The 22,578-nt window shown below is 42.3% G+C and overlaps 1 protein-coding gene across 8 annotated transcripts in view; it reads right to left on the bottom strand.

Moving 5' to 3' along the window:
- LRRFIP1 (LRR binding FLII interacting protein 1) overlaps positions 1 to 22,578 on the bottom strand; it is a 257,901-nt gene that overhangs the window by 132,396 nt on the left and 102,927 nt on the right. For all 8 annotated transcript variants that reach the window (XM_039341927.1, XM_039341928.1, XM_039341925.1 and 5 more), the window contains exon 3: positions 3,768 to 3,800. In XM_039341927.1, the coding sequence (XP_039197861.1) occupies positions 3,768 to 3,800 (33 nt within the window). The remainder of the gene's footprint in view (positions 1 to 3,767; positions 3,801 to 22,578) is intronic.

Genomic DNA, 22,578 nt, shown 5'->3' on the forward strand with positions numbered 1-22,578 from the left:
TTTCTCAAAATTGGTTACACTTAAGTATTTAAGTCTTTTTTCTCATAAAAGCCATCCCAAGACTTTTACATTTCTCATATCTTAAAAAAAGAAAAAAACACAAAGAAAATATTTCTTTTATATAAACCATCCCAATGTTTTTATATTTCTCATGTCAAAAAACAAAACGCAAAAGAAAGAAGAAAGAAAAAATATTGTATTACTTGAGGGGTTCATCCCTCTTAATTTGTTTACCAAGTATTAAGGTAATTTATATCCAAAATCTTTCTAATTCTTTAACCATATTCAAACAGATGTTTAATTTTTAAATATTCCTTCTGGTAAATCCCATCATCTAATTTCTTAATTCTTACTTTAGCCTCTTTTTTTTTTGCCAAACATCTTTCCTGATCAATATGCTTTGCTGAATCAAAGAATCTTCCCATAATCTTGTAAGTGTTGTTGCAAGTACAAACGGCAAAACAGGTAAGATGTTTTTATAGGAGGGTTTCACCCCTTCGTATTCATTGAGAATCTTTTGCTTTCTTTCTTTCTTGATTTTATTTATCATTTTTTGTCTCTCAAGTTCTTGTAGTTCTTCTGGCCAAATCCATTTTGTCAAATCTTTTTTCTTGTCCTCAAACTTATTTTGTAATCTTAGAGTATAGGTTGTCTTTTCCATGTCCAGTATTTCCTGTAAGTTTTTTTCCATCTGGGTTAAGTCATACTTCTTTTTATTGTTAAAATCTCTCTTCTCTGTCTCGTGTTCAGTTGTCTGTTTTTTTCTGCTCACTCTCTGTTTTTATTTTCTGATAATTTTTGTGTTGTACAGTTAAATTGGAGATGTGTTCATTTATATTTTCAAAGTTATATTTAATTTCCTCATGATTTGAGATCACTGTTGTATTTGTTTTTTCTTTGTATATTCTTTCTGCAGACCTCTGGGTTTCCATGATAGCCAAAAATCAAAGTTTTTCTTTTTCTGCAGATAGCTTTAGAGTCACAGTTGAGTTGGTATTTGTAATCCAGAAAGTTCAATTTTTTTCTAAAGTTTATAATTTTAACTTTATAAATAGCCCAAAATTCTCTCCCTCCCTCTCTCTCTCTCTCTCTCTCTCTCTCTCTCTCTCTCTCTCTCTCTCTCTCTCTCTCTCTCTCGTTACAGCTGTTCTCTGTTATTAAGACATTGAAGGTCACCAGAAACAATTTATCTTTTCCTGGGCTTTATCAGCTCCTGTGATAGAGCAACTGCTGTTATATGTTTTCATCCACCACTAGATGTCAGCACTAGTTCATTTTTCAGTAATAGACAATTGTTTATTTCTATTGTTTACTTCTATTTTCATAGTTTAAAAGGAAAATCTTAACAATTTCCACCGATTACAAACTTATCCAAATTAAGTCTTATATTCATTTCATTTCAATATATTTCTGTTCTCCCTGAAAAGTTTAATTCGCCGCTTCTGCCTGCAGGAGGATGGGGCAGATCCCTCTCCTTCTCATATTCGGAGACATTTTGCTTCTTGGGGTTTTTCTTTTTTTCCCCCCAGGAAATCAATTTTCAAATAGAAGAGAGAAAATCACTGTTCTTACTCAGTTCCAAACACCTTGTTTACAGTCAGCTTAAAGTAGTGCTTTTGGGCTTCGGCTGCTTGTAGCTTGGGCTAGACTCTGAAGTTAAGCTAACCTTTCTCCTGCTGGTTTCTGGAAGGCTTTTCCCGGACCGATCGAATCGACCGCCATCTCTCTGCAATCAGCGGGACTTCCTACCTTCTTTATTGCCTCTACGGGGCAACTTCAGGCCCATTTAGGGTCCCCTAGCAGGCAGAAATTGGCCGTAGGGTGCGGAGCCCTGTGATCCCTCAGCTGCTGCGTTACTGCACAAAATCAGAAGCCTTCATTGTTTGTTTTAAGTAAAAGTTTGTAATTGCTTCCTGGGTGTGTGTATATGAGCACACTTAGCCAGTGACAGATGAGGGGGTTGGGGAGAAAGATCAAGAAGGGGGTTAAAACAAGGTAAAGGTTTGGGGAAGTTTATCCTTCAGCTGTTGCCTTTGCATGCAGGGGCTAGCTTCCTAGCAAGAACCAGGAGAAATTTGCAGCCTCCCGAGAACAAGCTGATTGGAGCAGAAAGCTTGTAAACCATTTGCCATTTCTGCAAGACACTGTCAGTGCACTGAAAATGGTGGCTCTTCCAGGAGCCCAAGTGCTGCAAAGTCCCATTGTGGCAGAATAGGGGGAAAGAGAGGTGAAGTGCTATAGTAACCCATTGTAAGGACAAATGACTGTGGAGGCACTGCAGCTGTCATAATTTTGAAACACAGTTGTATGTAGTTTGGGGATGTCTGTTGTAAATTTGAACAGTCATTAAGTGGCCTAACATTTCTTGAGGATTACCTGTATTATTCCTTTAGAGTCTATGTTTCTATGTTTTTTAAAAAACAGTCTTCTGTATCCTGTTTTCTTCTCATAGACATTTTGTTTGAGATGACACTGCTTGATTAGTTAAATCTGTTTCCCAACAGATGCAAACCAGAAAACTATAGTTTACACACTACATTGTAAACCATTCCATGTATAAGCTATTCTATTCTTCTAACAGTTCTGTACATTCAGGTACTACTTCTTTTACTCTTAGGGCATACTAACATATATATGCTTCAGCCAGAAACAAATGAAATACTCTTATATAATGTGTGCCAAAATGTATTGTCAGGCTTACTCTTTCAATCAAAAGGCCTCAAAACATTGTCATTGTTGAATCAACCAAAATTGACTATGTTATAAAATGTAACACAAAAGCCAATAAAAATATCGCAGCAAGCCATCAATAGTATTAACAAAGTCATTAAATTACATTTCTAAATCTTAAGTGGCATGTTTAGACATTATAATAAGTCAGGCTCATAGCCACTGGCTCCCTTACTCAGTAAACCTGCTTAGTCTCATCTCCTATACAAGGTGATGACTTCCTCTATCAGGAACAAGCCAAAGAAAAACAAAGAAGAAAACAAAACAAACAAAACACCAATAGTTATTTCAAGTAGAAATGTGCAAAATGATTACAGCTTGAAATATTTCAAGCCCAAAATGCCTGGTCCAAGCATTCAATGCTGTTTTTCAAGAACTGTATTTCATTCTAATCGCTTGTTTTGATCCAAATTGAAATTGTGCTCTTTTGAGGACTGTTGCTTCATGTATTGTGCAAGGATTAATCTGCTTTATGATTAAGCCTTTCTTTTTTCCAACATGAATCAAATAGCACCAGCTAGTTTCATCTCCGATACTACTGGCTGGGATTAGGTGAAATGGGAAAAGAGTAAGATTAGAGAAGGATCTGAAGTCATTTAAGCATATATCAGAGACAGCTACTTTTGGGTCTAAGCTGAGACAGTAAACTTTTTTTCAAATTTCTGGAATATTCAAAATATCTCACATTTGGTTATGTTCTGAATTCTTGCCAAAGAGTTTTAATGCAACATGGAATGTAGCCAACTTGGAATTATCACACCTATTATTTGATGAAGCAAGCAATTTATTTCAAGTTCCCACAGGCTTTAGTTCTTCTCTTATAGAGGACAATTACAAATCAGTATGGATTCTGATTGCTATTTGTACTTTTCCATTGGCAGTATCAACCAGAAAAAGACTTTATATTTATGCCATAAAAGAAAGAAGGTTTTTAGCACATGGGATCATTCAGTTGAATTTGGGTTGTCAGGATACTGAGAATTTGTAAAATATTACATATTAATATACACTCAATTTTACCACATATTACTTCTTACCTTCTCAAAGTCTTTTGCAGACCTTTCTTCAACCTAGAGCGAATAAGAAAAAAGAAAACTTAATTTGATAATAAGGTGGCAAGTCCACAAACAGCTTCAATTGAAAACATATTCAGTACAAGTATTCCTCGACTTACAACCATTCAGTTAGTGGCCAAAATTCCAAGGTACTGGACATTCAAGTGACATGCAGCCAGTCCTCACATTTATGACTGTCACAGTATTCCCACCATCATGTGATCAAAATTCAACCAGCATGTATTTATGACAGTTGCAGCATTCCAGTGTCATGTGATTGCCATTTGCAACTTCTCAGCCGGCTTCTGAGTAGCAAAGTCAATGCGGAAAGCCAGATTCCCTTCATAATCACGTGACTTAACAAATGCAGTGATTTGCTTAACTGTGGCAAAAGAAGTCATAAAATCAGGTGCAACTCACTTAACAACCACTCAGCTTAGAAAAAGAAATTCTGGTTCCAATTGTGAATGTAATTCAACACGATATAACTGTAGTAATCAGTGCTCAGTCATTGCAGGGTGCAAATATGGCTGACTGCCTTCGCAGCGTTTATTCTTTTATACAGTTTTCCAAGCAGCAAAAGTTTAACATGGCAATAGCGTAGCAATAGCATTTCATTGGTTAAACTCCTTACCAATCCTTAAAAATAGAAAGACAGGAGGCCCAAAACAGGGAGCAGTTTGCTGTAACATCCTGTTGGTGTAAATTAGCTGATATCAGGCAGGTGAGGTCATTGTACCTGGGGTAGTTTCCCACATTGCCATGGTGATTGTAGGGATGAGATCATGTAGAGAGAAGAGGCACGCAGGCATTGGAAGGGCAGTTTGCTGCTCACAACCTCTACCTGGCCCCTATCTCTACATATAACACCATTTATTTGTCAGCTTGACATAAATCTAGATAACCAACCAAATAAGTGTCTATAGGCTTGAATATTAACAAGATACTTCTTTTATCATATCCAGGAAGACCAACACAGGATATCCTATTTTTCACTTCTTACCATTGTAAGACTAGTAGAAAAAAAACCTGCTAATTAAACTAACTTTTTTTTTGTAAAAGTTTTATTAGTTTTTTTACAATAACAACCTTAGTGCCTGGTGTACAGCATGTTGTCTTAGTTCATAAATTTTTAGAGAAGAATATACAATTAATAATAGTAAATAAACAATCAATAATAATTAATTTTTATATTTCCATAATTAGTATATCAATTAATAATATATTTCCTTGATCTTCTCTTCTACAACGTTAAAGAAATATAATTTCTAATATTTGATATTTTCAATATTTAAATGATTAAACAAAAACATTTTCTTCTATATTTATACCAACAATAGTAGCATCCATATATAGCATTTTTTTTCTTATCAACTTATGTTATTTCTGTAAAAGTCATCTTATTGATTCACCATATATCTTATTTTTATAAATCTTGTTTAAGCTCAATTTCTCCATAATATTCAAACAATTCTTGTTGATCATATTTTCCCCAGTGTAAGGACCCACCCCACTTTGCATCTTAAGAAGACAGAACTCTTGGAATATTTCTTCCAACAGGCATCCTTTATTAAGAGAAAAAGGTTGCAGGCGTTCTAGACAGGACCTGGGGCCCACGCCCTACGGTTCAAGGTTTTAAAGGGTCCCCAGCAGCCCCACCCCACCATCTTTCCAGCGACAATCCCAGGCGGTACATTTTCACCCCCTTTTTCCTCGCTGCCGGTGGAAGGGAGACTTCAGAGAGAAGTAGATGAAAACTGATGACCCCACTGTTATGCTTTAGTCCTTTTGGTATTATCCACATTCAATCCCTTTGAAGTTGTACCGAAGGAAGTGAGGGCCATAAAGCCCCTTTGTTCACCCCCCTTCCCCTTCATTGTATGACAGAATCCAAAGAGAGCAGAAATGGGGTTTTCCATAGTCGATAACTAGAGATGAAATATAATTGGATTCTGACATCCTCCCCCCTTAAAAATAAGATAGATCCACCTGAAAGAAAACAAAACAGGTATAAAAATTAGTCAGGCTTGTTAGGGTACTCTGTGTGAAACTTCTTTAATAGCTTCGGGGCTCTGACATGACATTTATGGACCCACTCATTTTGTGAGGCAGGGAGGTGTTTCCATGCAACTAGGTACTGAGTCGCTCCATGATATCTCCTAGAGTCTAGGATTTCCTTTATTTCAAAGTGTTGTTCGCCCTCCACCATGATTGGAGATGGTGGTGGTGGGGATTTTTGGCCGTAACGATGACTGATGCTCTCTTTTCAGCAAGCTGCAATGAAAAATTGGGTGTATTTGCCTGAGATTTTTGGGTAATTCTAATTCTACTGTTACTGGGTTCATGATTCTTTTAACTGGAAAAGGCCCTATATATTTTGGTCCAAGTTTTTTACAGGGTTGTAGGGACTTTAGGTATTTTGTAGATAAGTACACCCTTTCTCCTATAATGAATGTTGTAGGCTCAACCCTTTTTTTATCGGCTTGTGCTCTGTATGCCTGCCTACCTTCATCTAGAGCTTTTCTAACTATTGGCCAGGTGTTTTGTAATTGTTCCGTCCATTCTCTCAGTAATGGGATTGCTGGTTTCTGTGGGGTTAATTCTGGCATGGGGTTGAAACTTTGACCGGTGGCTATTTGAAAAGGAGTGTAGCCTGTGCTGGAGTGGACTGGGTTATTGTAGGCAACTTCTGCGAAAGGGAGTAAGTCCGTTCAATTTGTTTCCTGAAAATTAATAAAGCATCTTAAATATTGCTCAAGTACTGAGTGACACTGTTCTGTTTGTCCATCCCCTTGTGGATGATGGCTAGATGTCAGTCCCTGAGTGGTCCCTAAGAGAGATAAAAATTTCTTCCAAAATGCAGACGTAAATTGCATTCCCTATCAGAGATGATGCGTTGGGGTACCCCATGCAATCTGTAAATGTGCTGGACAAAAAGTTTCACTAAGGCTTTTGCGGTGGGAATCTTTTGGCAAGGGATAAAGTGCACCTGTTTGGAAAACAAGTCCGTGACCATCCAGACAACAGTAATCCCATTGCTTTCTGGTAATTCCACTATAAAATCCATGGCTATTTCCCTCCAGGGGGCTGAGGGATTTGCCACTTTTTGTAACAGTCTGGGCGATATCCCTTGCAACCTCTTTGGAGTTGCACACTTTGGGAAGCTGGCCACATAACTTTCTATCTCCTTTTTTATGGATGACCACCAAAATTGCCATTTAATTAAGTGTAATGTTTTGACAAATCCAAAATGCCCTGCTGATTTTGTGTCATGGCAAAGCTGCATGAATGGACTCTTTGGGTTGTTGGTATATATAACTTTTCCCCCACCCAAGGCAGCCCGTCTCTCATTGTGCACACATTTTTGTTTTTCTGGAACCATTCATCTGTTTCCAAAGTTTTTCTGAATTCAATTCCAGTTTGGCTGCCCAGCTATGGTTTTAATTTAGCTTCGGCTCTGGAGGTTACTGGCACTGCCAGTTGTGATTCTACCATCATCGGTTTAGAGTCTGTGGTTCGCGTGCTGTTATATTGGATCTGCCAGGAAGTTCTCCCCCCCCCGGCAAATACTTGAATGTAAATTGGAACTCGTGAAAATGCTGGGACCAGCGAGCTTGTTTGGGGTTGTTCCTGGGTGTTTTCAGGGCTTCCAAATTTTTGTGGTCAGTCCACACCTGGAAAGGGATTTTGTTGCCTTCAAGGAACTGGCACCACGTGAGTAATGACCAACGTATCCCGTATGCCTCTTACAGGCCAGTGCTGTTCCGTTTCTGTGAGTTTCTTGGATGTATACGTACAGGGTTGCAATACCGCTTCATCATTTTCTTGTAATAGTACAGCCCCCACTGCCACATCACTTGCATCCGCCTATATTACGAAGGGCTTATCTATGTCTGGGTGCCTCAGTACTGATTCAGCAGAGAAAAGTCTCTTTAATCTCTCAAATGCTGCTTGGCACTCCATTGTCCAGGTTAGTGGCTGGCTAGGTTTTACTGAGGAAGCTCCCTTTGTTTTTAGTAAGTTCGTGAGGGGCAGAGCTATCTGGGCAAATTAGGGGATGAATTGGCAGTAGAAGTTTGTGAAGCCCAGGAAACTTTGCAGTTGCTTTCTTGTGCAGGGTGGTGCCCATTCTAATACTGCTCTGACCTTCTCTGGGTCCATTTCAATGCCCTATGAGGATATGCGATAACCTAGGTAGTCTATCCTTTCCTGGTGGAATTCGCATTTCGAGAGTTTGTCATATAGGTGGGCGACTCGCAGTTTCTTTAAAACCTCTCTGACTAGGTTGACATGCTCCTCTTTTGATTCGGTGAAGAGAAGAATGTCATCTAAGTAAACCAGGACCCCCTTAAATAGGTGCTCCCTTAGAACATCATTGATTAATTGCATAAATACTGCGGGGGCACCTTGTAATCCAAATGGCAAGACTTTGAATAGGTAGCACCCCATGGGGCAGTTAAATGCAGTCTTCCATTCATCCCCTTCCTTAATTCTCACGCAATAGTAAGCTTCCCTTAGGTCTAGTTTAGAAAAAAATTTCCCTTTTGAGAAGTGTGACAACATGTCCTTCATGAGGGGCAGAGGGTATAGGTTGCTTTCACTGATTGTATTCAGGGCCCTATAATCCACGCATAAGTGTAAAGAGCCGTCCTTCTTCTCTCTAGAGGACCGGGGCAGCCACTTTAGGCTTGGCTGGCTCAATGAACCCCCTTTCTAGGTTTTTCTTTATGAATCTTTCCATTTCCTCCTTCTCCTTTGGGCTCATGGAGTATAATCTGGGCTTCAGGAGTTTTGCCCCAGGCTTGAATTCAATGGCACAGTCTGTGGGTCGGGGGGGGGGGGAGCTCATCCGCCCTCTCCTCACTGAAAACTTCAGCAAGGTCTCTGTATTCCTCTGGTATTTCTGGTAGTCCCTTTTCCTCTCCCATGGATGCTTTTTTTGTTCTTGATTCTGATAGGCCCCCCTTGGGATTTTAAGTCCATAGAGTCCCCCTTCGGGAATTTGATTTCTGCCATCCTCCAATTCATCCAGGGGGTCCATTTTTTTAACCATTCCATCCCTAGGATCATTGGGCATTCCATGCCTGGGGTCACCACAAACGTTATGTCTTCCTCATGTTTGCCTAGGGAGAGGTGTATTGGTAAAGTAGCTAGGATAGCTGGTACCCCCCTGCTATGAACCCATCTAACTGGCCAAATGAGATTGGTTGTTCCAGTCTCCTCGACGGAATGCCCAGATTCCCCACTAGCGTCGGGCTAATGAGGCAGCGGGTGCATCCATCATTCTCATGGCAGGTTCTTTTGGCTTAGCTGGAGACTTTCCAGATTTGCTGGCCGGTGATCTGTCTGGGTTGTGCTGGGGGGCTTTTGAGCAGCATTCTACAGCCCGATGTCCTTCTCTTCAACACTTGAAACACCCCATTTGCTCCTTGGCTGTAGCCAATGGTTTCACTGGTTCGTTTGTCAACTCAGGCGGGGAGCGGCTCCATTGTTTTCCTCGGCGGTGCCTCTTCAACATGTCGATCTCTGCTTCCTCTGCCAAGACGTACCATTCCTCAAGTTGGTGTGGGTCTCCTCGGGGCAGGCAAGCGTCATATAGCTCATAATTTAGTCTGTCTTTGAAATGGCTAAGGAGGATGTCTTCTGGCCAGTTCAGTTTGCTGGCAATGGCCCGGAATTCTTGCGTATATTCGGCTACCAGGCGTTTGCCTTGCCTCATCGTTTTTATCCTTTCACGGGCTTTGCGATCAGCCAGGGGGTCCTCAAATCGTCTTCTCAGAGAGGAAATGAAACGGTTGAAGTCGTTGAGCTCTGAGGCATTGGAGTCGTGCAAGTTCACCACCCAATCTGTGGCCGGCCCGTCCAGGGCAGATTGCACGATCCGGATACGGGCTTTGTCGCTGGGGATGTCCCGCCCATATTCCTCCATGTAGCTGAGGACTTGGGTTAAGAAAAACCCCAAGCGTGTTGGCTCCCCCCTTGAATTTCACATTAGTAGCGGGAGTCTTTGAATGGACTGGTGCCTTCGTTGTCAGTGGTAGTGTCTTCCATCCAGATCGCCATCTGTAGGTCGGCGGGGAGTGGGCACTACTGGATCAGCAGATGTCCCTGGGGCTGCAGGTTCCACTTTCCCCTCGGTGTCTCTCCCTTTGCGGCTCCAAAAGCTGGGGCGGCCATAGGGCTCAGAATTCTCCTCTCCTAGGGAGCTGAGAGTTCTTTTCATCAGGTCGATAGCTTTCTCTAGGATCCAGCCCGAGTACGGTGCCCAGCTCCCTTCCTCTTCACTTGTGTGCAGGGATTTCTCCATCTCCTGCTTCCATTCTGGTTGATTGGCCCACCGTCTCAGGGTCACCTTTCTTGATTTCTTTTCCCACTCACCTTTCTTTCCAACGCCCATTGACCACTGAGGTTTGTGGTCCCATGTCTCCACCACCTCTTCTCCTGAGGAATCTGACCTCTCAGATCGCGACATCTGGCAGGGTTTCAGTTGGGGCAGTGGCTCCCTTTCCGGGGAGTTTTCTCCCTTCCTTGCTCCGTCGTCTGACATGGTAATTTTTGCAATGTCCCCTGGCAAGGTTCTCCCTTCCAGGTGGACTAATTCTGCAGGTCCTGTCTAATGTAAGGACCCACCCCACTTTGCATCTTAAGAAGACAGAACTCTTGGAATATTTCTTCCAACAGGCATCCTTTATTAAGAGAAAATGGTTGCAGGCGTTCTAGACAGGACCTGGGGCCCAAGCCCTACGGTTCAAGGTTTTAAAGGGTCCCCAGCAGCCCCACCCCACCCCACCATCTTTCCAGCGACAATCCCAGGCGGTACATTTCCACCCCCGTTTTCCTCGCTGCCAGTGGAAGGGAGACTTCAGAGAGGAGTAGGTGAAAACTAATGACCCCATTGTTATGCTTTGTTCACCCCCCTTCCCCTTCATTGTATGACAGAATCCAGAGAGGGCAGAAATGGGGTTTTCCATAGTCGATAATTAGAGATGAAATATAATTGGATTCTGACACCCAGTGTTTAACATCTAAATATCCAAATTTTCTACTTAAATATATCATCCCAATATTTTCATATTTCATATATTATAGATACTATACTACTTATCTATCATAACATATATCCATAACATCTTACTAGTCAATTTATATTTCACTTCTATTTATAAAAATTAGTTAAATCACTATATATCCTTTTTTTCAGAGTTCTCATTAAGCCTAATTTCCTCTCAATATTTCAATCATTCCTTAATCCTAAATCTTTTGAAACTTAATTTGTCTTTAAAATTTAAACTTTTCCTTCACTTACAACATCCTAATATTTTTATATTTTGTATCTTATAAAAAAATACTATATTACTTATATCTCTTATCCCACATTCTAAAGTCCGTTTATGGCCAAAATTATTTGTTTATTTACCGTATTCAAACAAGTGTTTACTTATATAATATTCCATCTGGTAGGGCAAATCCAGTCTCTTCAGCCGGTCTCTAATCTTCTTCCTTTGCAAAATTGTTTTCCAAATTAATATTTTCAACTTGTCCAGTTCTTATATTTTTGTAGTATAGAGGATACATAGTAGATAGGATGTATGCTTTTTGTTTCTCAAACAATGATTCTCCTGGCAGTATCCATTTTGTTAAGTCTTCTTTCTTCTCAGGTTTATTTTGACATTCTAATGCATATTTATTGTTGTATCCAAGTCTTGTAAGTTTTTTCTTGTTCGTATTAAGTTATAATTCCCTTCATTTGTAACTTCACCAGTTAAGTCATTTTTTTTTCTAGTTCACATTCTGTTGTCTGGATTGTTTGTTCATTCTTTACCATCATTCTTTGGATGTTTTTTATTGTAGATTTAAGTTAGAAGTATATTCACTTATGGTATTAAAGTTATGTTTAATCTCCTCATGGTTTAGGTCTATTGTAGTTTGTATCTGTCGTAGCATTGCATAAATTTTGTCTTGGAAAGTATTTGTCTTGTGTTGAAGTGTTTCTAAAGGTCTTCAATCTTTCAGGCTAAATCTTTCAGGAGTAGATATCAAATGTGGTTTTCTATCATTTTTTGATGAGTATGTCATATCCATGTTGTCTCCCTCTTTCGAGTAGTCCGTCATACATGCCATAGTCTCTGTAATTAGCCTTGTCAAGCTAACCAAAAAATCCATTTGTTGCTGTTGTTGTTAATTGCAAAGTCGTGTCCGACCCATCGCGACCCCATGGACAATGTTCCTCCAGGTCTTCCTGTCCTCTACCATCTTCTGGAGTCCATTTAAGTTCATACCTACTGCTTCAGTGACTCCATCCAGCCATCTCATTCTCTGTCGTCCCCTTCTTCTATTGCCCTCAATCTTTCCCAGCATTAGGCCCTTCTCCAGTGAGTCCTTCCTTCTCATTAGGTGGCCAAAGTATTTGAGTTTCAACTTCAGGATCTGGCCTTCTAAAGAGCAGTCGGGGTTGATCTCTTCTAGGACTGACCGGTTTGAACGCCTTGCAGTCCAAGGGACTCGCAGGAGTCTTCTCCAGCACCATAGTTCAAAGGCCTCAATTCTTTGGCGCTCAGCCTTTCTTATGGTCCAACTTTCACAGCCATACATTGCAACTGGGAAAACCATGGCCTGGACTATACGCACTTTTGTTGGCAGGGTGATGTCTCTGCTTTTTAGTATGCTGTCTAGATTTGCCATAGCTTTCCTCCCCAGGAGCAAGCGTCTTTTAATTTCTTGGCTGCAGTCCCCATCTGAAGTGATATTGGAGCCCAGAAAAATAAAATCTGTCACTACCTCCATTTCTTCCCCATCTATTTGCCAGGAATTGAGAGGGCCGGATGCCATGATTTTGGTTTTCTTAATGTTGAGTTTCAAGCCAACTTTTGCACTCTCCTTCTTCACCCGCATCAAGAGGCTCTTTAGTTCCTCTTCACTTTCTGCCATTAGAGTGGTATCATCTGCATATCTTAGGTTGTTGATATTTCTCCCGGCAATCTTAATTCCAACTTTTGATTCATCTAGCCCTGCCTTTCTCATGATGTGCTCTGCATATAAGTTAAATAGGCAGGGCGACAGTATACAGCCTTGCCGGACTCCTTTTCCAATTTTGAACCAATCAGTGGTTCCGTGTTCGGTTCTCACTGTTGCTTCTTGACCCGCATATAGGTTTCTCAAGAGACAAATGAGATGGTCTGGTACTCCCATCTCTTTAAGAACTTGCCACAATTTGTTGTGATCCACACAATCAAAGGCTTTTGCATAGTCAATGAAGCAGAAGTAGATGTTTTTCTGGAACTCCCTAGCTTTCTCCATGATCCAGCGTATGTTGGCAATTTGATCTCTAGTTCCTCTGCCTCTTCGAAATCCTGCCTGTACTTCTGGTAGTTCTCGATCCACATACTGCTGGAGTCTAGCTTGTAGGATTTTAAGCATAACTTTACTAGCATGTGAAATGAGTGCAATGGTGCGATAGTTTGAACATTCTTTGGCATTGCCTTTCTTTGGAATTGGAATGTAAACTGACCTTTTCCAATCCTGTGGCCACTGTTGAGTTTTCCAAATTTGCTGGCAAATTGAGTGTAGCACTTTTACTGCATCGTCTTTTAAGATTTTGAATAGCTCAGCTGGAATACTGTCACCTCCACTAGCTTTGTTGTTGCTCAGATTTTCTAAGGCCCATTTCACTTCACATTCTAGGATGTCTGGTTCGAGGTCAGTGACCATCTCATTGTGGTTATCTGGGATGTTAAGCTCATTCTTGTATAGTTCTTCTGTGTAGTTTTGCCATCTCTTCTTAATCTCGTCTGCCTCTGTTAGGTCCCTGCCATTTTGGTCCTTTATCATGCTTATCTTTGCATGAAACGTTCCCTTCATATCTCCAATTTTCTTGAAGAGATCTCTGGTCCTCCCTATTCTGTTGTTTTCTTCTATTTCTTTGCACTGTTCATTTAAGAAGGCATTCTTATCTCTTCTAGCTACTCTCTGGAATTCTGCATTCAATTGGGTGTATCTTTCTCTTTCTCCTTTGCCTTTCACTTCCCTTCTTTCCTCAGCTATTTGCAAAGCTTCCTCAGACAGCCATTTTGCTTTCTTGCATTTCTTTTTCTTTGGAATGGTTTTAGTTGCTACCTCTTGTACAATGTTGCAAACTTCCATCCATAGTTCTGAAGAAGCAATAGATGTCAAAGAAATTCAAAACACAGCAATACAGGATATTCATAGGTAAGAGTTGAGTTTCTGATAAACATTGCCAAAGGGAATGAGAGTAATAAAGAATACATGCCCTGCCTCCATCCAATGCATAGCTCAGATTTACCAATTAAGCTGCAGAATCTACTCTTCAATTCACACTATATCCTTTGGCTTAGTCTCTGAAATCTGCAAAGTTCCTGGATCTTCCTAAAATGCCTCTGCCTAGGCCAGGGGTAGGCAACCTTGTCTCTTTTATGACTCATGGACTTCAACTCCCAGAATTCCTCAGCCAGCACGGCTCAGCTTGGAAACCTCTCCCTTTCCCCTCAGCATGGCTGACTCAGGAATTCTGGGAGTTGAAGTCCACGAGTCATAAAAGAGCCAAGGTTGCCTACCCCTGGCCTAGGCTGACCTTATGAACACAAGTTATTATTAGTAGATGTGAGTATAGGGTCCTATAAATTTCTTTTGTCAAAACAGTGCAGACACTGGCTCCAATACTAATGAAATCTCAATTCAAGCAATCAGACTTCTCGGTCCTCTTCCTCTCCATCCTCCTCATTTGAATACATGAGCACAGCAGTGGAAACAACTTCCTAATTTGGCTGTTGCTTTTAGGTGGTGTCACCCTTACTCTGTGGGGCTTTTTTTTCCAATCTTCTGACTGTGTTTCTCATTATTTTACTATAGCAGACATTTTTTCTGACAAAACATGTTTTGAGCAGAGACCTCATCTTAACCTCAGCTTACCAGTATACTATACGCATCTACTATTACTACAGTGAGGGAAAAAAGTATTTGATCACCTGCTGATTTTGTACATTTGCCCACTGACAAAGAAATGATCAGTCTATAATTTTAATGATAGGTTTATTTTAACAGTGAGAGACAGGAAAAAAAATCCAGAAAGATGCATTTCAAAAAAGTTATAAATTGATTTGCATTTTAATGAGTGAAATAAGTATTTGACCCCTTCGCAAAACATGATTTAGTACTTGATGGCAAAACCCTTGTTGGCAATCACAGAGGTCAGACGTTTCTTGTAGCTGGCCACCAGGTTTGCACACATCTCAGGAGAGATTTTGTCCCACTCCTCTCCAAGTCATTAAGGTTTTGAGGCTGACGTTTGGCATCTCAAACCTTCAGCTTCCTCCACAGATCTTCTATGGGATTAAGGTTTGGAGACTGGCTAGGCCACGGGTCAGCAACCCGCGGCTCCGGAGCCGCATGTGGCTCTTTGAGCCATCCCCTGCAGCTCCGGAGCCTTCCATCACCATTTTTAGAGAGAGACAAGGAGAGAGAGGGGCACTTTCTTTCTCTCTCTCTCTTTCTTTCTCTCATGTCGACTTGCCCTCTCGCAGGGCTCCTGATTGGCCCTGCGCCCGGGTGTCCCACCCCCTGGGAGAAGGGCGGCCAGGAAGTCCCTTTCTTGGGCTGGCCCCATCTGAGGTGCATGTGGCTGGGGAGCCGTGTGGGGAAGCCCCAAAATCCCCTCTGGGAGCAACCTGCCCGAGCCTCCGCTGAGCGAGCCAGCCCTTCCACAAACCGTGGCCCCGAGGGAGAGCAGCCCCTCCGATGCCCAGCCGGCGCGACCATTGGCCAAGCAGCAGCAGAGCCGGAGACAGAGGGTCACTGGTGGGGGGAGGGAGGGAGCTCTGAGTCCATGGAGCCCTGCTGCGAAGCAGCCGAAGGGCAGGTGGTGCCCACCGGCTTACTTGTTTCAGGTGGCAGTCTCGGCTGGGGGATCGCTTCCTGGGCCATCCCCGGGCTGCTCCCTGGGCAGCCGAGCCAGCCACATGTCTCCCCGGGCCGGGCGGCAGTCATGGCTGGTGCGACGGCCAGTGGGGGCATCACTCTCCGGGAAGCCGAGCCGGCCACATGTCTCCCCAGGCCGGGCCGGGCGGCAGTCATGGCTGGGGCAGCGGCCGGCACGGCATCGCTCCCTGGGAAGCCAAGCCAGCCACATGTCTCCCGAAGCCGGGCCGGGTGGCAGTCATGGCTGGGGCAGCAGTCGGCGTGGGCATTGCTGCCCGGAAGCCGAGCTGGTCATGTATCTCCCCAGGCCGGGTGGGGCGGCAGTCAGGCATGAAGCTCGCCTAGCTGCTGCAGGGCTCTCCACCGCCTGGCCCCACCTCAGCCCCATTGGTGGCACCTTCATCGGCTGCATTCGGGGAGCCGCCATCGCCACCCTTGGTGCTGCAGGAGGAGACCTTGGGCTGTGAGGCCGGTGGGGCTGGCAGTGATCGGGACCCCCCCTCATCCCTGCGGCGGCACTCCCCATTGCCGGTGTGGCTATCCATGGTGCACCCAGCCTTGGCGCCCTCCTCTTGCAACGGCGAAGTGGGTGAGGATGCGGTGGGGTGGGGTGGGGGCTGGGCAGGGGGCGGCAGGGACCCCGACCATGCTGCAGTGGCCACCAACGGAGCTGCTGCTGCCGCCACCAGAGCTGTTGCCTCCCGTCCTGCCCCTCCCCACCCATTCGGCTGAGGACACAGCGGGGGGGGGTGGCTGGGAGCCGCTGCTTCTCATCCTGCTCCCCCTCCCCACCTGTTTGGTTGAGGACATGGTGGGAGGGTGGCTGGGAGCCACTGCCTCCTGTCCTGCTCCCCCTCCCCGCCCGTTCGGCTGAGAATGTGGCGGGGGGCGGCTGGGAGCTGCTGCCGCCCATCCTGCTCCCCCTCCCCATTCGTTTGGCGCCGTCTGCTTTTCGCTCTCTCTCTCTCTCTCTTCACCTGGAGGGAGAGGGAGAGAGAGAGAGAGAGAGAAAGAGAGAGAGAGAGAGAGAGAGAGAGAGAGAGAGAGAGAGAGAGGAAAGAGACAAAGAGGAAAGGAAGAGAAGAGAGAGAGAGGAAAGAGAGAGAGGAGAGAAGGGAAGAGAAAAAAGATTGAGAAAAGAGAAAGAGAGAGGAAAGAGAGAGAGAAAGTTAGAGGAAAGAGAGAAAGGGGAAAGAGAAATAAGAGAAAGAGGAAAGAGAAAGAGAGAGGAAAGAGAGAGGAAAGAGAAAGAGAGGAAAGAGAGAGAGAAAGTTAGAGGAAAGAGAGGAAAGAGAGAAAGAGGAAAGAGAAAAGGGAAAGAGAGAGGAAAGAGAAAGAGAAAAGAGAAAGAGAAGAGAGAGGGGAAAGAGAGAGAAAGAGGAAAGAGAGGAAAGAGAGAAAAAGAGGAAGAGAGAAAGAGGAAAGAGGGAGAGAGAGAAAGAGGGAGAGGAAAGAGAAAGAAGAAAGAGAGAGGAGGAGAGGAAAGAGAAAAAGAGGAAAGAGAAACAAGATTGAGAAAAGAAAAAGGAAAGAGAAAGAGAAGAGAAAGAGAGAGGAAAGAGGAAAGAAAGAAGAGAAAGAGAAAGGAAAGAGAAAGAGAGAGGAAAGAGGAAAGAGAGAGACAGAGAAAGAGAGAAAAAGAGAGGAAAGTGACAGAGAGAGACCCTTTTGACATTTAAAATGAAGATAACACTGCATATCCTTTTTTTACCTTTATTTTATACACACACACACACACACACACACACACACACACACACACAAAAATTAAAGGTAAAAAAGGATATATGCAGTGTTATCTTAATTTTAGATATCAAAAGGGTTTTGCGGCTCCCAGTGTTTTGTTTTCGGTGGGAAACGTGTCCGAGTGGCTCTTTGAGTGTTTTTGGTTGCCTACCCCTGGGCTAGGCAACTCCAGGACCTTAATGTGCTTCTTCTTGAGCCACTTCTTTGTTGCCTTGGCCGTGTGTTTTGGGTCATTGTCATGCTAGAATACCCATCCACGATGCATTTTCAATGCCCTGACTGAGGGAAAGAGGTTCTCTCACAAGATTTGACTGTACATGGCCCCATCGGTCGTCCCTTTGATGCAGTGAAGTTGTCTTCTGCCCTTAGCAGAAAAACACTTCTAAAACATAATGTTTCCAACTCCATGTTTGACAGTGGGGATAGTGTTCTTGGTGTCACAGGCAGAATTCCTCCTCCTCCTAACACAGAGAGTTGAGTTAATGCCAAAGAGTTCGATTTTGGTCTCATCTGACAACAACACTTTCACCCAGTTCACCTCTGAATCATTCAGATGTTCACTGGCAAACTTCAGATGAGCCTGTACATGTGCTTTCTTGAGCAGAGGGACCTTGTGGGTGCTCATTCCAATTTTTTAAGTTCTTTCTTTAGCTTGGTTTGCTGTTGTTTTTTTTCTTATTCATTTTTGAGATATATGTTATGGCTAAGCCTCAGTCTAAAATATGCTTTGGCCGTGTCCCACACATTTTGAAGTGATGTCTCTTTTTTCTTATTTTCTTTAAAAAAGAATTCCCTTTCCTTTACTGCTATTTGTATAAATTCTTTCTCTTTTAATAAGGCTTGATTCAATGACCATCTGAGTTTCTTCTTTGTTTCTCTCCAAGTCATCTTTATCGGATTATGATCTGCCCGTATATTTGTTTCTATCTCAGTCTCACATATATTCATTCTTAATTCAGAGGATAACTGAATGTCAATTCTGGACTATGATTTGTGCCTATTCAAATAGAACAGTGGTTCTCAACCTGTGGGTCGTGACCCCTTTGGGGGTCGAATGACCCTTTCACAGGGGTTACCTAAGACCATGGGAAAACACATACTTCCAATGGTTTTAGGAACTGAGATACCGCTCCTCTATCCGTCTCCGCATGGCTTCGAGCTGGGGGCCATTGCAGCACCGGATTTGTTTCCGTCAAGCATCTCCTAAGGTAGGCTGCGCTGCTTCGCAGCCCTTTCCACGGAGGAGGCTGAACTAAGCTCTGCCGGCGCTGTCACCCTCTTGGCTCTCTCTCTCTCCCTCCCTCTCTCTCTCCCTCCCCGCCTGGGCGCTTCTCCAACCAGGCTGGGCGGAACAGCCTTCCTGACCCCCCTCCCTGGCCAGCTGGAGCTGGGCAGGCCAGCAACCTTCGGAAGTGAGGCGAGGTGCGCTGAGCCCCAGGCGCAGCGGGTGAGTGGGTGGCGTCGGTGCACTTGGAGAGCCCTTAGGGTTGGGGGTCACCACAACATGAGGAACTGTATTAACTGCATTAGGAAGTTTGAGAACCACTGAACTACAGGATCATAAAATTAGAACTGTAAACCATCAGTCATGCAACAGGAATCTGACAAACGGTACTTAATATTTAAAAGGATATGAATAAGAATCTAAATCTAATCCAAATCTTGCTCAACTTTAATAGCTTTTAATATAACCAACAACGTATTATTCATAAACCACTGCTTAAGAATGAATGAAATCAGATTGAATAAAACCATTTTACAATGCTGCTATTAATTAGACAGTTTCCCATAAAATGACAAATTAAAATGAAAGAAAGCTAATTTTTTATTTTAAATTACAAAAATAAATAAAAGGAAGTTAGAATTAAAATTTGCATTTTCTCCCTTTAATCATGAGATAGAGGAAGGGATATTTCACATTTCACCAAGTAACTAAAAAAAATATATCTGACCAGCCAAGTATTAAATGCAATTGTGTTACTAAATGTGATGGAAAGACTAACTATCTAGTCTTGATCTATATAAGCAATATTAAGTAATGTTGCTTGAATCTGTATCTAATAAGTTTCAAAGAGATCATAAAACAGTGGAACAGATATATTACCTGATTTCAGATGTGAATGGCCTCCCTTTCCACAATGGCAAAACCAAAAAATAATGAATTCATCTGAATTATAATTTGCAGTTATATTCCAATTGGAGGACTATGGCTTGAAAAAAATTCCAGAACAAATATTGTTCAATACCATTTAATTCTGATTTATGATTTATAATCTGAACATATCCATGTTAGTTTATATTATAATCCATATGTAGTAATGGGAGACTTTATGTAAGGACCTGCCTCAACTGTCACTCTCAGGAAAGTATAACTCTTGATGTCATGTGGTCAATCAAAAGAACTATTTCTAAGAAACAGTTGTTGCAGTAAAGTCAAGCAGAATCTAACATTCCTATGCAAAGCATCAAGCTATTCTTCCCCCTTCAACGCCCAACCCACCTGACCAGTCCACCAGCAGCCAATAAAGTGCCCCAAGGTTGTTTTGAAATACAAGACAGATAACGGGTCATCCTCAGGGCGCAGCAATCTTGGATCCAGGCTGGAACCAGCTGGGAAGGAGTCCATCCTATCTCTGCAGACGATCCCCCTCCCTAATTCCCATGTGGTTACATCAAAGCAAAAGTATGCAAAGAATGCTCCCCCAGAGCGTCTTCCTCCCCCCTCCACCAGAATGGCAGGGCACCCAAAAAGGAGATCTGATACTTTACCCTGATATCAACTGGGAGACTAACTCTGCAGCAAGTGGGAGATCAAACAGATTCCTAACCAACCTAGCTGACAACTTTGTCATTCAAAAGGTAGAGGACGGAACTAGAGGAAAAGCTATACTGGACATAATTCTTACTAATAGAGAAAAAGTGATAGAGGGAGTTGAAGTTGCCAAAACCTTGGGCAAGAGTGACCACATCATACTGGAATTCAATATAATGCATACACAAGTAGAATATAATCCACCCAGTGTCTTAAACTTGAGTTGATTTTAACAAACTCAGAGCCTCAGAAAAATTCCATGGATAAAAATCCTAGAGAGGAGAACAACTCAAGAAGCATGGGAAACACAGAAAAATATAATCATAAAACCTCAGTTTGATACAATACCACTGAAAAAATAAAAACAAGAAATCCAAGAAGAAACCAGTATGGTTGCACAAAGATCTCTCTGATAAACTGAAAGACAAAAAGGATAAATACAAAAAATGAAAAGAGGACACATAACTAAGTCAAAATATCAGCATATAGCCGAAATCTGCCCAAGATGAAGTCCGGAAAACAAAAGCTTAGAATAAACAAAGACTTGCAACAAAAGTCAAAGATAATAAAGTTCCTTTCAACATATAAATAACAAGAAAAAAGTCAAGGAAACAGTCGGTTCACTAAAGAGAGAATATGACAAGGAAATAACAGGCAGTAGAGAGAAAGCAAAACAGCTTACTCATTTTTTGCATCAGTCTTCACACAAAAAGAAACTATAGCCCAACCTACCAAAAACATAACTGTAAAAGACAGACTAGAAATAAAAATTAAAATAAGCAAGAAAATGGAAAGAGATCTCGATCTCGATGAATATAATCACCAGGACCTGATAGATTACATCCAAGAGTTCTGAAGCAGCTGGCAGATGTTATCTTACCAGCTTGCAGATGTTATCTCAGATGTTATCTCAATACCTTTAAAAAATCCTGGAGCACCAGGCAACTACCAGAGGATTGGAAAAGAGCTGATGTGGTTCCCATCTTCAAGAAAGGAAAAAAACAGACCCAGGAAACTACAGACCGATCAGCCTAATGTCAATACCTGGGAAGGTATTAGGGGGGGAAAAAGCAGATCTGTGAACATCTAGAAACAAATAAAAGTTAAAACTAATAACCAGCACAGGTTTGTTAAAAATAGATCATGTCAAACCAATCTTATTTCATCCTTTGACAAAGTGACTAAATTAGTAGACCAGCGAAATGCTATGGGCATAGTACACTTAGACTTCAATAAGGCAGTTGACGAAGTATAGTAGACTAAAACTTACTTCTTGTAAGACTACATCTGGTAAATTAGAAAAATGTGGGATAGACAGCATCAACACCAGATGGATTTGTAACTGGCTGACAAACCATACTCAACAAATTGTCATTAATGGTACTACATTCTCATGGAGGGAAGTAAGAAGTGGGGTATCACAAGTTCCATCTAAAGCCCAGTGGGTCCTATTCAACAATATGAAATTAAATGTGGAGAAAAGCAAGGCTTTACACCTAAGCAGGAAAAATCAAAGGTACAAGTACAGATTAGGCAAAACCTTGCTCAAAAACAAGAGAGGGACCCTGGAGCCCTAGTGGATGATTACTTAAACATGAGCCAACAGTGTGTGGCAGCAGCAAAAAAGCTAATATAATGCTTGGTTGTATAAATAGAGGCATAGATCAAAATCTCATGAAGTATTAGTACCGCTTTATAAAACTTTAATAAGACCACATCTGGAATACTGCATCCAGTTTTAGTCACCTCATTACAAAAAAGATGTAGGGGCTTTGGAAAAAGTGGAAAGAAGAGCAACTAAGATGATTAAGGGCCTGATGACAAAAACATATGAAGAATGGTTGCAGGAATTGGATATGGCTAGTCTACAGAAAAGAAGGACTAGAGGTGACATGATAGCAATATTTCAGTATTTGAGGGGTTGCCACAAAGAAAAAGGGGTCAACTTATTTTCTAGAACACCAGAAAGAAGACAAGAAACAATGAATGGAAACTACTCAAGGAGAGGAACAACCTGGAATTAAGGAGAAATTTCCTAACAGTGAGGACAATTAACCAGTGGAATAGTTTGCTTTCAGAAGTTGTGGGTACTTCATCACTGGAGGATTTTAAGAAAAGACTGGACAGCCATCTGTATAGGGTCTCCTAATTGAGCAGGGGGATGGACTACAACAGGGCTTTTCAACGTGTGATATACGTACCACCAGTAGTATTTTCGCAGGTGGCAGGTGGTACACAACCCTCCAAGACAAGTGTGGTGAGGGAGGGGAATGAGTTGAAGCAACCCAAGCCTGAGGGAGAGGC

This window comes from Crotalus tigris, unplaced genomic scaffold, assembly GCF_016545835.1.
Source record: "Crotalus tigris isolate CLP2741 ecotype Arizona unplaced genomic scaffold, ASM1654583v1 scf7180000017774.6281472, whole genome shotgun sequence".
Taxonomy (NCBI): Eukaryota; Metazoa; Chordata; class Lepidosauria; order Squamata; family Viperidae; genus Crotalus; species Crotalus tigris.